This window comes from Panthera pardus, unplaced genomic scaffold, assembly GCF_024362965.1.
Source record: "Panthera pardus isolate Hobbes unplaced genomic scaffold, ASM2436296v1 HiC_scaffold_7, whole genome shotgun sequence".
Classification (NCBI taxonomy): domain Eukaryota; kingdom Metazoa; phylum Chordata; class Mammalia; order Carnivora; family Felidae; genus Panthera; species Panthera pardus.
This window is the reverse complement of record NW_026527002.1, coordinates 27,336,041-27,350,276: the sequence shown is the minus strand read 5'-3', so window position 1 is coordinate 27,350,276 and position 14,236 is coordinate 27,336,041. Positions and strand designations below refer to the sequence as shown.

Below are 14,236 nucleotides of genomic sequence, written 5' to 3'. Positions count from 1 at the left end.
AAAAAAATTTTAAAAAAAGAACACATGGTTGCTGCTAATATCTCAAAGACTTCTCCCATCTTTATTTTACTTTATTTTACATTTAGTTAAATTTATTCTTACTTTTCATACATGGTAAGAGAATGCTGTAGCAGGCATCGGTTTAAAAGTTAAGTAAGTGAATTCTGATGAATAATACACATTTCAACTTTAATAAGTAATTTATCAGATTCTAATTTCATCATTTTAAAATGAGAGGGCTAGACTTGGGAGTTGGAGCCCAAACTAGAAAACCCTGAAGACTTATGTGGAAGAGTTCCAAGATGACTGCCATCGGCACTTGCCACTCTTCTCCGCTTTCTAGGCCAGTATAGAGAGGGGAGTGTACCTGGCAGTGTCTTATCCTTTCCCAGTTTCATATGTTATTTGTAACCATGTAACCAAAAGGATGAGAATTCCTGGACCAAATGTTTTCTAAAATCTTTTTTCTGCCTTTTTATAATAATTCATTATCTAACTAAAAAATAATACAGGAATATTACATATTATGTAGGGCATAATATCCCCTATTCTCTTCTTTTTAAAAATATTGCTCCTAAAAAAAAGTTTCATAAAAATAACAATTATTGAAGGTGGCTATTTCAATCCTCTAAAAGTTAAAATTTAATGTAAACAAATGTATGCTAAAACCAGCTTTATGTAGAACAACAGAAATGCTCATCTAACATCAGTGTTTTAAATCCTAGAAGATTATTTAGCACTTCTAGGCTTACAAATGATTAAAGAAAGATTTTTTTAAGTATAGGAATGTATAAGTTTATAATATTCAATTACATAAAGCCTTTAAGGAAATATCTGAAAAAGATTAACCAAACTGAGTTACAAATACTTACTTGTAAATGGGTAATAACTCATGTCTTTTGATGGCACTGTCTGATTTTGTATCACTGTCATACAACCTTTGCACATGTCTTCCAGTTCGAAGTGGAGGGCCTAACTTGTCCATCTTACTATTAAAATATATAAAGGTGTACCCATAAGGAGATTGCTACTGTTTGTTTCTTTATATTAAGAAAATATTTTTAACATTATTCTTATTCATCAGAAATCTACCCACCAAGCTCTAAATTATCAGACTGCCAGGGTAAGGACTATCAAAAAGAATCCTCAGTTCATACAAAGTCTACTATTAGATAGGAAATTCTGACGAGGCAGACCACCCTGCCAATTTTGAGGAACATCCAAAAAATGCCACATTTTTATATAGCAGGGCAATGGAATCAATAAAGCAAGTTAAGGACAATGGCCATTTCAAATAAAACTTGTAGAGCTAGAAAAGTTATTATTCTGGTAAATAAGACTGATTCGATGTTTGTTCTTATGGAGTTCACAAATAATCTAATTTCCATGTTTCCTGATTTCATAGTAAGTTGTTTTTTCTTCTTTATTATTTTATAATTTCCTCTGCATTTTAAAATTCCAAATATAAAGGAATCAAATAAATTACATATATCTTTACCCCTGACTTTCTAACAAAGAATGATTATTTCTAAAATTTATACAGAGAAAGGTAAAGCATAATACAGTGGGAAAAAAAATGGATGGCAATTCTGAAATATCACATGTAGAAATGTTAAGTGGCCATGTCATCTGAAGTTTCCTATTTTTTTTTAACCAAAAGTATAAAGGAGCTCCATCTGGAGGAAAATATGGAAGACTGCAGGTTTGTTGAAATGTCATTGTTTTACATCAACCAAATAATTAAATCCTACATACTATCACCAACCAATATCCATTCATGGTAGGGAGCAGGAAAAATTAAAATAGGAAAGTGACTACTGAATAACACATCACTGCTCATTAACTTAAAAAGGATACTCTTTAAGAGATGCTTGTTTACTCCACTTAATCTTCCATTTACTGACTCTACAAATCCTGAGCACCTACTATGTATCAGGCACTATGCTACATTCTGGGGATATCCTGGTAAATGAAACAAAACTGATCTTGTTTGTACAGAATTTAGTGTCTAAAAAGAATCCGTTCATTGCTCTTGATTATAAGGGTCTCTATAGAGGGACACATTTTATACATTTTAATGTTTTTTTAGTATCCTGTACATAGCAGATATTTCACTGTGAAAGTTGGTATTAATGCTTTGCAGGTGGTGGTGCTTATATTAGGTGTTTACATCACAATATTTAAAACACTCTAAAGTTTTTTAAAAAATGCCTTCAATAAGATGTGGGGTACACACACACACACACACACACGTGCACATAGGAATATTACCTAGCCACAAAAAGGATAAGCCTGCAACATTTGAGACAACACAGATGGACCTAGAGTGCATTATGCTAAATGAAGTAAGTCACACTAAAAAAGACAAATACCATATGATTTTACTCATATGTGGAATCTAAAAATCAAATGAATAAACACACAAAGAGCAGAATCAAATCTATAAATACAGAGAAGAACTGATGGTTGCCAGGGGGGTTGGAGGTGGGAAAAAGGGCAAATGGGTGAAGGGGAGTGGGAGATACAGGCTTCCAGTTATGGAATGAATAAGTCACAAGAATAAAAGGCACAGCTTCAGGAATATAGTCAATATTGTGTTGAATGGTGACAGATGGTAGCTACATCTGTGGTGAGCACAGCCTAACATATAGAGAAGTTGAATCACTATGTTGTACACCTGAAACTAATGTGACACTATGTGTCAACTATACTCAAAAAACTTCTTAAAAAATACCTTCATTAAATATATATATTTTACATAATTTCTAAAATGTTTGAGATTAAAATTAGGTTTCATCTGTTAAAGATTATTAATTTTACTATTTAGTAAATGTCAGTAAAAACTTAGTAAAAATCAGATTTTTCTTTGAATTGCTTAACAAGTATCAAAACTTTAGTGTTACAAATAGTGGTTATTTTACAAAAGATATCTGTGTCTTCGGAATAAAGAATGAAAGATCTTATTTTCTTTCACAGAAATTACTGAAATTAAGATTTAGAAAATTTTAAACTACATTTTTAAACCAAATTTTTCTAATAGGTTAAGAACTATTCAAATCTGACATATGACACAACAAAGTTCAATTTGATAAAGGAGATGTATAAAATCTAATAAAATCTAAAGGTAATTATCTAATGTATTATAAATTTTTCATATATGAGATTTAACCAGTATTTTCAGATTTTGAAAATCTAATTGAATGTCAGTTTCCAATAAGGATTTGTTTCGTGGCCCATATACCTGTGTCATAAATTTTAACTCAGTTGACCTATCTACCTATGTATATGTTTATGTATATACATATACACACACAGACACAATTCAAGTATTACTTCAGCTGAATTACTGAATTCAAGTAATTCAAGTATTACTTCAGCTGAATGTCAGTAAATGCAATTCTTTTTTTTAAGTTTATTTATTTATTTTGGGAGAGAGAGAGAGAGAGAGAAAGAAAGAGAACACAGGGGAGAGGCAGAGAGAGCGGGAGGGAGAAAATCCCAAGCACACTCTGCACTGTCAGTGCAAAGCCTGACACGGGGCTTGATCCTATGAACTGTCAGATCATGACCGGAGGCAAAATCAAGAGTTGGACACTTATCCAACTGAGCCACCCAGGTGCCCCAGCAAATGTTATTCCTAAACTCAGTTCACTTAAACTTATGCTCTTGTATAACTTGCTATTGTTATGCTATGTTATCAAGGTATAAGCAAACAAAAACAAAATTTATAAATCCCCATAATGTAATCAAGATTATATATATACCACACATAAAAATTTATATATAATGTACTTACTTTATAAACTATAGTATTTTTATAAATTTATTTATATGTAAATTTTATATATTAAATATATTTTTATATATAAAATCTCGATTACATATATTTTTTGGCCATGCAATAATAATCAACACTGGGGGGCACCTGGGTCGCTCAGTTGGTTAAGCATCTGACTCTTGAGTTTGGTTCAGGTCATGATCTCATGGTTCATGAGTTAAGGCCAGTGCCGGGCTCTGTGCTGACAACATCGAGCCTACAACATCGAGCCTGCTTGGGATTCTCTCTCTCCCTCTCTCTAAATATAAATAAACCTTTAAAAAAAATCGACATTGAGGCTATTATGTAAATTTAAAAATTATTAGTTTATGAAAGAAGACCTTTCAAATAGTTAAATCTTTCCCTAAACTAATCCAGATCATAAGATATAACAGATGATTTCTCGTGTACCATCTGTGTATTTATTTTACTGAGCATGAACACTTCTCTACTCACATTTCTTTTTATATCAAATCCCTTCATTCTGTTTTTCAACCTCCAACAGCACTAAAGATAAGTCAAAGCAGCAACAAGATGAAGGGATATTTGGAAATAAATTAAAATCTTGCAAAAGTAGTAACATGTTTTCAAAAGGAATTTAAAGGGTTCACCCCAGCAGATTGCTCTTTGGTTGAAGTTTCTTCTCTTTATCTTTCTTGGTTGTGCAAATCATCAGCAAATGACTTAAGGAAGCAAATAAAATGAGTTTAGGAACCTGGAAGCCTGTGTCTATTTAATGTTTTGTTCTGACCTCAGGGGCATTAGATGTTCAAAGCTATGAAAAAAATTCACCTTGATTGATGTTAACACTGAATTTATACACCCGGGGTTACTTTGAGAATAAATCTGGGGAAAGTAAAACAAATTATCTATTAGGTATTTTTAGATTATTCACAAAGTTTGAGCAATATAATTTCAATCTGATACTAATCCATTATGGAACTATCAGTATCAATGTTTTTAGAGTGCTTCTATGCTATTTTTCTTTTAAAGGTTCCAACTGGTGATGTCAATTATATACCCAAGGACTAAAAGAAATTAAGGCAGAAATAAACTAATCCATTCAGCAGTAGAAATAGTCTTGCTACTGCTAAGGAAAGCAGAAGATGATATTTTGAAGTCAACTAAGCACACACACATAGCATACATCTAGTGCAGACTAAGCAACCTGATACACATAACATACGGTTTCAATCCCACATGAAATTCAAGGATATGCCCTTAAATTGGCACTTAGATTTCATCAGAGTCAACATGAAAGTATATTTTCAATTTCTCACTGTTCTTTCAATACAAGCACACAAATGTGCTAGGTTAGTAAAAGTTAAAAAATCTTTTGGTTCCATGGACCTCTAATCAATGGTCAAAGTTTCCAGATATTCCACATGACCGAAAAAAAAAAAAAGTTCTAACTCTGGGAATAAAGAATCCTTAAAATCCATACTTTCAAATTATAAATGTCTAATCCCTATGATAATTTACTTATTCTAAAATACAGAATGGCAAACTTTTCCTATGAAGGGCCAACCAGTAAGTATTCTAGGCCTTAGGGGCTATGCTATCTTTGTCACAAATACTATCTGCACTACTGTAGCATGAAAGCAGCCACAGACAATACAATACATAATACATGGTGTGGCCATGTTCCAACAAAACAGTTGTGGGCAAGATTTGGCTCTCAGGCCATAGTTCAAGAAGACTACCTGATCTAAAATATAAAAACTCCATATATGAGAGGATGCCAGTATTTTAAGATTTTGAAAATGTAAATGAAAAGCAGATCTCAGTGATGATTTTTAAAGTTTTACCATATATGAAAGGGTTACGATGGGTATCACTACATTACTTATAATCCCAGACAAGTATACATTATTTTTTGCCAAGCTAATAATACATTTCTATAGACACTAAACTGTAATTTTGACCAGGACTTTTTAATTTAAAATTACTATCTGCAGTTGCATACAACTGCCACAATTATAAGGAGTGTACCTAAAAAGGAATAATACTTTTGCAATTTTTCATAATATTCATAGCTGAGTATGAATTCCCATCTTAAGAAATATTTGGCAATGATACCAACCTACTGAAATACGTTTTAATTTGAAATAAATATTAACCTTGAGAAGGTCCTTGTTTATTATTGATACCATGAGAGCAAATTACTCAGGAAATATGTAAAACACTCAGTCTTTTAACACTATAGCAAGCAGAGTAGGTATAATAAAAAGGTGACTTCTTAAAGAATATTGGGAAAAAAATTACCGGTTGTATTTTGTGTCTGTGTAGACTCCCAAAGTTATGATGTTCTGAGGCACTCCAAGTTTTTAAGTGTGTTATACTTCTATTTTTGACCCTAAACTCATCAAATCCTATACATAGGGCAAAGTTAGTTTCCCTAAACCAATAGCCTCAATCACTGTTGTCCATATAAGAAGCCAAACTCTGCAATTCTGGCTTTTTAAGGCATTTCTAGATCAGTAATAAATGACAATGAAATTCATAAAAATTTACAGTGTTCCACACAAAATCAATTCACACATATCAAAAGTTTGGCTTACGAGAAAGGCCTATTTCCACTTCTACAAAAATGTACTTAAAATTTAGATATCGGTTTCTTACTTTTATCAATATAATTAAAGTAAAGGAAACCAAATTCAATTTATTAAAAAATGCTCCTTAAATGCATTCCATTGCTCTAGTTTCACTACATGTATAACAGCCTATCTCCAAAGTAAATGTCTGTTTTTCATAGTAACTGAAAAGAAGTTAAGTCTTTGATATTTGGTATTTTACCTATTGAAAATTATCGGCTAAAATATCCACTTAAGCTGATAATTAGCCACTATGAAAACACAAACCTCAAGGCATGACTGTACATTCTGTGACACAATTCAAATGTGGCAGTATTTATTTAAAAGCTTTGCATTTCATCATACTTCTAAAATTCCCTGGGATTAAAGATAATCATCTTTTACAATAAAGGAACATTTTTCCATTGAGAATAGTTTTTGCTTTAAAAAAAATCTGATAAAATCAGCTGACCCACAGATTATCTAGAAGTTAATTACCAAATATATGAGAATTTTTCCAAGATAAAATTTTTCTGTAGTATGAGTCCAATATCCACTAAATATTACACATCACTGTTATACATGATTAAAACTGGTAGCAATCAAGATTATATACACAAGGCATTATTTAAACAATCCCAAGCTACGGAAATGATTGTTTCATTAACCTCAGAAGGTGCTCAATTTCTTGAACATCGTAGCTAACCAAATGTCTTAATTCTACCTTTACTCAATCCTGAATCATCTTTGTCAATGGAAATAATGATTGCCATACAAACTTCAAGTAATATCCTACCACTATCAGGACCATGGTTCTATGCTGTGCCAATAGGTTAACAAATAAGGGATTTAATTTATTATTTCATTTTTTGTTTCATTCATTCACCAAAAATTTATTATGTGTCTCTATGCCAGGCATTAAACTACATTTTATAGTTACATTTGTTAGCAAGACAGACAGATACATGAGCTTTAGCCAGAGAGCTTACGATCTAGCAAAGGAAAAGTATAAATCAACATAATCAATAAATAACAATACACTCAATAATTCAAAAAAAAAAATGAACTCTGACACTAAACAGGTAGCAATGAATGGTTCTACTTAATATAGTAATATAGTAACGTTCCAGTTAATATGGTAACATACTAGCCACAAGCAAACACCAAAGCTCTCTGGCAGTAGTTGGAAACATTCTTCTAACATGTAAGGACTATATATAAAATGGACAATTGACATTTACACAGTTATGTTTGACAGTTTAATACCATGTGAGACAACCAGAAATTTTAAATCTTCATGGCATTGTAAGCAGTGCATAATTTATAAAATTACTGTGCTCAAAGTCTTTGCTAATTGTTAGTAAAAACAAATTTTCTCCTCAGGATTATATAAATGTTGATCAGAGTTTCTTAGATCAGTTGAGTGACACAGAGGAGATATGCACAAAGTTATATGGCTATTCAGTGGCAAAGTAGGATCTAGAAGCCTAACTTTCTAATCCAAAGTCAGTGCCCCTTTTCATTACACCTGCCAGTTTAACATGCCCTATTAAGAATACAGGGTAGGGTGTCAGGACAACTTAATATTGCCAACAGATAAAATTACTAGTAGGAGAGGAAAGGCACTAAAAAAATATGAGCTTTTAATTCATGAACAACTGTAAAAGAAACTATAACACAACATGGAAGGCAGTTCTGTGATATGGTAAAAAAAGCTTTGTAAAAGTTAAAATGCATATATTACTGTCTACACTTTAATTAAAAATTATCTGAGTCAACTCAATAGAGAAACTAAAAAAAATATCATAAAATCGTTTTTTACAACCAAACTTCCTACTTTTTAACCACCTATTCTACTGATAACCTGTCTCTTTCTTAAGGATAGCCTGTGTCTTCTTTATGGAAGCACAATAAAAAGAAAAAAAACATGCAACTAATCAGATCTTGTTAGCTGACTTTTTCTTTTTCTATAATGATACTTACATTAACTTAATTTAGATTTTGTACTTTCTATGTAGTCCAAATTAGGGAGTTGGAGGGAGATAGTTACTCTTACTTTATAGATAACTCTCTATATATTTCCTACATTAAAAACAAAAATGAACCCATATCTGAAAATATGTGTGTTATATTTTCTAAATCAACTTTATTAGTATCTGTATAGACATAAGCTCTCATTCTTATTTTTTTTGAAATTTTTTAATGTTTATTTATTTTTGAGAGAGAGAGAGGGAAACAGAATGTGAGCGAGGCAGGCAGGGGTAGAGAGAAAGACACAGAATCTGAAGCAGGGTCCAGGCTCTGAGCTGTCAGCACAGAGCTCAACGTGGGGATCGAACTCACGAACCGTGAGATCATGACCTGAGCCAAAGTCGGAGAATTCACGAACTGAGCCACCCAGCTGCCCCATAAGCTCTCATTCTAATGATCACGTGGTAACCCTTAATTTTCTGATTTATCAAAATGAGAGAAAAAAGAGTTTCTACTGAGATAGGAGGATGTTTAAAATCTGTGGTGTTACAAACAAAATTTTCCCACATTAACATAAAATAATTGTGGAAAGCTTAATTATACTACTTTCTTAAAACCCATGTATATAAGACTGTAGAAAGATAAAAAGTATTTAACAAGTCTACTAAATAGAAAATAATCATCCACTGTTAATATTTCAGCATATTTTGTCTACATGCATTTTTATAGCTTCTATCACAGTATACATGGAGTTTATATCCTACATTCCTCTCCTATAATAATAGAATCATCTCCTTAAAATTTATATACAGTTTATGGTGGTATAATATCCCTGTGTAGATTTTCATAATTTTCTATTCAAACAAAAGCTAGAAACTTAGGTGGTTTGATTTTATTTTTTTTACGTTGTAATAAAACCATATGAAAAGAAACTAATGTTTACAGCCAAAGAGACTCCAATTGGTATCCTGCTTCCAACTCTTAACAGCTGTGTGGCTTCAAGCAAATTACTTTGCTTCTCCGATCCCCTCATCCTATGATGGTGGGGTGGTTTTAATAAAAATATGTGAAAAATGTCTAGCACAGTGCCTGATACATAATTTTTAATAAAAAATGGTTATTACAAAAATCTTCTGTATTTCAAATGATTTCCTTAGACTAGATTCCCAGAAGTAAAATTATTCAACTGAATATATGAATGTGTTTTGGGCTCTTGATACATGCTACTAGATTTTTTTGCAAAATGGTAATCCTAATTTAGACACTGAACAGTAGTGTATGTGCCCCTGAACAGCAATATATTAAAAGACAAATGAAATTTAGAAAGAAAATCAAGGTTAATAAAAAGGCCAATTATCTAAACATAAAACTTTGGCATCACTTACATACATACATACATACATACACACACACGTACACATATACATACACATATGTATACATGTATACATATATACATGTGTGGATATATATATATCCACATACACACACACACATATCACTAATCAATTAAATTCAAACTGACTTACCCTACATGAGGAGCTGCTATCCCTTTATGGGAGGGAGATAAGGTCTGAAGTTTGCTTCCCAAAGAGCTGCTAACTGAGGACGCTTTACCTGAAGGCACACCTTGTAATAAAAAAGGTATTAGTTTTAACAACAGAGTGAAAGAGAAAAATCACATAAAACAGAGAATCTGACAAGGAAAATGATGCTTTAGTCACAATGAATCTTTGTGGCAATAAATCAAAACAAGTTATCAACTAAGAAAATGTTTTTTTTTTTAATGAAATTTCCAGAGAACAACATATAACATCCTTCATTTAAAATTTCCATATTCCTTTATTACAATTTATGTATAAATAAAGGTACACTTCAGTTAATCAATATCTTCTTCAAACCATTAAATGTGTCTATTAGGACAACTGTCAAGTTTAGAGCAGTACATATAGAAATGAGTGGAAAATACTGTGGTTAAAAAATCAAGAAAAGAACTTGGTTGATCAGACAGGTTGACTCTGACAGGTTATGTTATCAGTAAAAATATCAAGGACAGACATTTAAGGTGGGGAAAAAAAGTACTATAAAATATCCTAAGTAGAAGTTATTGAAAATTACTTTATTTTTACCCACAAAGAATTACTTATCCTCCACCTCTTCCAAATTATAAATCTATTTTAATAACCCAAAACAGAACACTCTCTTAATTTCCATCTCTACCCCCCCCCAAAAAAAAAAGTCAAATTATTTTATGGAGCTCATTACCTACAACAGTTTTGCTAGTGCCACTTGGTTGTGGTAATCGTGAAGATCCTGATGGTGCAGTTCCAGGAGAATTTGACTTTTTAAGTGCAGGCGGCTTATACTAAAATAATGAAAAAATATTTTATCAACATCACTTTTTGATTATGGATTGTAAACTAGCATTTCAAAAGCTCCCATACCCTGAAATGAGCAATTTTTTATTAGGTACTGAATTACTCAAATCGAGAGAGTACAGATTAAAATACATCATCTCAGAGAGAGGTTTCCCAAAATACATTTGCTCTCAAAACTAGCATACTAAAAGTTTGGCTCAGATATTGCACTGCTAAAATAAACTAAGAACAGCTTTACTCAGTTCACAGGGGAAAAAAAGGTCAAACGGAAAAAATTTCTTCAATGTTAAGATTTTAAATGCCAAACAAATATTAATAGAAAAAGAAACACCCAATGATGCTCACTTAGTAGTGCAGATTTAAAAGTCAAAATTTTTACATATTCCTGAGCATGGTTTTATATTTCACATACATAATCCAGCCATATTTTCTACTGATAATAATTCATAAGATTACAAATAAGTTTGGATAAGTTTTAACAATAGCTGCCTTATGGATTTCCTGAATGCAAAGAGAAAGAGCTAATTTTGGCTTCACTATCCTCACCAGATGTTAGATGAATAGAATACAGGTTGAGAAAAGATAGAGTATTTATTTTTTCTCCACTCTCTAGAGAGATATCATTAATTTTAGGCCGTGGAGCCTGCTTTGGGTTCTGTGTGTCCCTCTCTCTCTCTGCCCCTTCCCTGCTCGCTCTCTCTCTCTCTCTCTCTCTCAGAAAATGAATAAAACATTAAAAAAAATTTAAAAATAAAATAAAATTAAAATAAAAATAAAGTATCTTATTGATCACCTGCTCCAATATAATGAAATGAACTTTCCCACAGTAACACTCCAACATAATCACAGAACAGGAATTAAGACTCATGCCATTCAGTTCTAGCCCTTCAACTATAAAGTGCTTACTATACTTGAGATTTAGCCCAACACATATTTAGACTGCTTAGGACTTCATGTGAAAACTGGTTTTAAACCTAATTTTCAAAAATCAAATCATATTTTATAACCAATAATCAGTATAAAAGTTAAGAAGCACTACTACTAAAAATTGCTAGCTAAACATAAATTTTAAAGTCAAACATTACACCCATCAAAATTTAGTATGTGACCTTTTAATGAGAATAAATCTTGATAAAAGGGTCTCTCTCCCCCCTCCCCACACACACACATTCCATGCACATCTGGCACTACTATGCAAGAGATTAAACTTTTTTAAGCACTTGACACCTAGAAAACCTTCAATAACTTTCAAATGAACAAATGACTAGGATCCTTTGGAGATAAGCCATATAAAGATACGGTTTCTCTCAAAACCCAAGAGGTGTTTCCAGTATTTAAAAGGGCATCTGATTAGTATTGGTCTCTCCCACTAAAATACCAATGAAGGCATTAGGAAAGATTTTAAAGCTAACAACAATATGGAAAACAAGCCCTAACAAAGACCTGTTAACATATGAGGCATGTCTACTAAAAATAGGCTCAGTAAAACTGGATTAAGAAACAGGACTGGTGAGCCACTCATATTCTGTGAGCTACCAAAAAAAATAACAAAACAATTAGCATAGACAAAGGGAACTGGTACAGCATATTACATACAGAGAAGTCAAATCTTTAGGCTGGGCACGGGTGGGAAGAGCTCTGGTACCATTACATACTGCGGAGTAAATATTTTTATGCACATATTAGAAATCAACTTAATGGTGTACAACTAGAAAATAAATTTATTTCAAAAGGTGCTCTGTTTTTCCCCTCTCTATATTAGGCCTCCTATTTTACCCAATTTTTTTGTCAAGGTTTCCTGAGATATCCAGAACATAGACTAATCTCATCTATCTCCTATAATATTTCCTTTTACTTTTGACCAGAACTAGTCAGGTTTGTTTCTTTACTGAATCCTCATACCACTCTGAATGCACGTTTAAACCATATTCGCCTACCTCTCAGTAACTTGCTGTTCCCCTGACCTAGATAATCTGACTCCTTCCTTACTGAGCTGTATTCCCTTTATTCTACGGCTAGCTGAAATTCTACTGGTATAATAAAGGTTTTCGGGATGACTCTGGCTATCAACCATTTTATACAAATCCATTTCAGTCATCAGAAAAACAAAACAAAAAAACCCCAAAATCACATTATTTTTATAGTTATATTTAATACATATTTTTCTCATTCATTAAATATGCATTTGTTAGTTTATTATTTCATGTGTTTTTATATGATCACAAATCTAATAAATTTCCTTAGTGAAATATTTATGTTTACAAAGACTTTTTCTTGAAATTGGAAAGAGCTTAAAGAACATAGAGGGCATTCATTTTTAATAACATAGTAGAAGGCACTATTTGGATTGACCTTTCAACTAAAAAGTAAAAATGCTCAGGAAAGTATAAAAAAAACACTTTATAAGCACAGAATGACAGAAAGAAAAAAATAAAGTGGTAGGCCAACACCATTTGAGATTATAACAAGTCTGGCCATCACATGGATTTGCTGTATAAATCTGCATTACTAGGTGGTCAGGCAAACTAAAGCCAATAATTTAAAAGTGCCTTCACAGTGGCAGTACTCTTAGATACCTGGAAGAAACAAATAAAAAGTCTCTTCACATGAATAATTCTCATGAATAATTTAAGGGCAATAAGCACCAAATGATCAATAATAATTATGTACATAATGATATAAGAAATCATAAATGAAAAAAAGCAAGAACATATCCATAAAAATCAAATGATATCACAATTATATACATAATAGAAAACAATTATGTTTACTACACTTAAATAAAAGACAACTCTGAAATACAGAGAGGGAATTGGAAATAATCAAAATAACATAGGAAATTAGAAAAATAATCAAATACAAATCAAACAATCAAATTAAAAATATAATAACAGATTACAAACTCAATGGTGGGGGCGTAAAACATATGTTTAACTCTCCTATAGATAATAGTTTTTTAAAAAGTATCTTAAAAAAATAAGATGCTAAGAAACTGGAAACCATCCAAAAGTAATTCTAGAAAACTGGTAACTGTGTATTCTAGGTTTAACTGCAGGAAAGGGAAAGGAACAGGGAAGGGAAAGGGGGCGGCAATGAAAGAAAAGGGAAAAGGAAGGAGAAAAGCATGACCCATATTTATTTGGCAAAAACAGTCAACAAAAATGGACCTAAATGGGCACAGGTGTATTAGATTTAGAAGTTTAAAAGACCTTCAAAACATTTACTTACAAATACGTTCAAAAAGTAAAGGAATACATACACAAGAATTAAAGGAAAATATGGTTAGTGAATGAACGCACAGAGAATCTCAACAAAGAAATGAAGGCAAAATCAGGCATTTTTTCAGATATCCAAAACCAGAAAATTGCCTTCTAGTATATCTGCACTCTTGGAAGGCTCAAGAAGCTTCTTCAGGTTGAAAGAAAATGACATTATATGGTGACTAAGATTACAAGAAGAAATCTGAAAATGATAATATATGAGTAAGTAGTATGTAA

The 14,236-nt window shown here is 32.0% G+C and overlaps 2 protein-coding genes across 3 annotated transcripts in view; one reads left to right on the top strand and one right to left on the bottom strand.

Moving 5' to 3' along the window:
- The window catches only part of ZC2HC1A (zinc finger C2HC-type containing 1A), a 49,953-nt gene that overhangs the window by 10,303 nt on the left and 25,414 nt on the right, over positions 1-14,236 (bottom strand). The window contains exons 6-8 of one of the 2 annotated variants that reach the window (XM_053896219.1): positions 10,627-10,726; positions 9,891-9,990; positions 873-989 (exon numbers count right to left, since the gene is read on the bottom strand). In XM_053896219.1, the coding sequence (XP_053752194.1) occupies positions 873-989; positions 9,891-9,990; positions 10,627-10,726 (317 nt within the window). The remainder of the gene's footprint in view (positions 1-872; positions 990-9,890; positions 9,991-10,626; positions 10,727-14,236) is intronic. The other variant, XM_019453321.2, reaches the window with a different exon arrangement.
- The window catches only part of IL7 (interleukin 7), a 95,322-nt gene that overhangs the window by 75,748 nt on the left and 5,338 nt on the right, over positions 1-14,236 (top strand). The window lies entirely within an intron of this gene.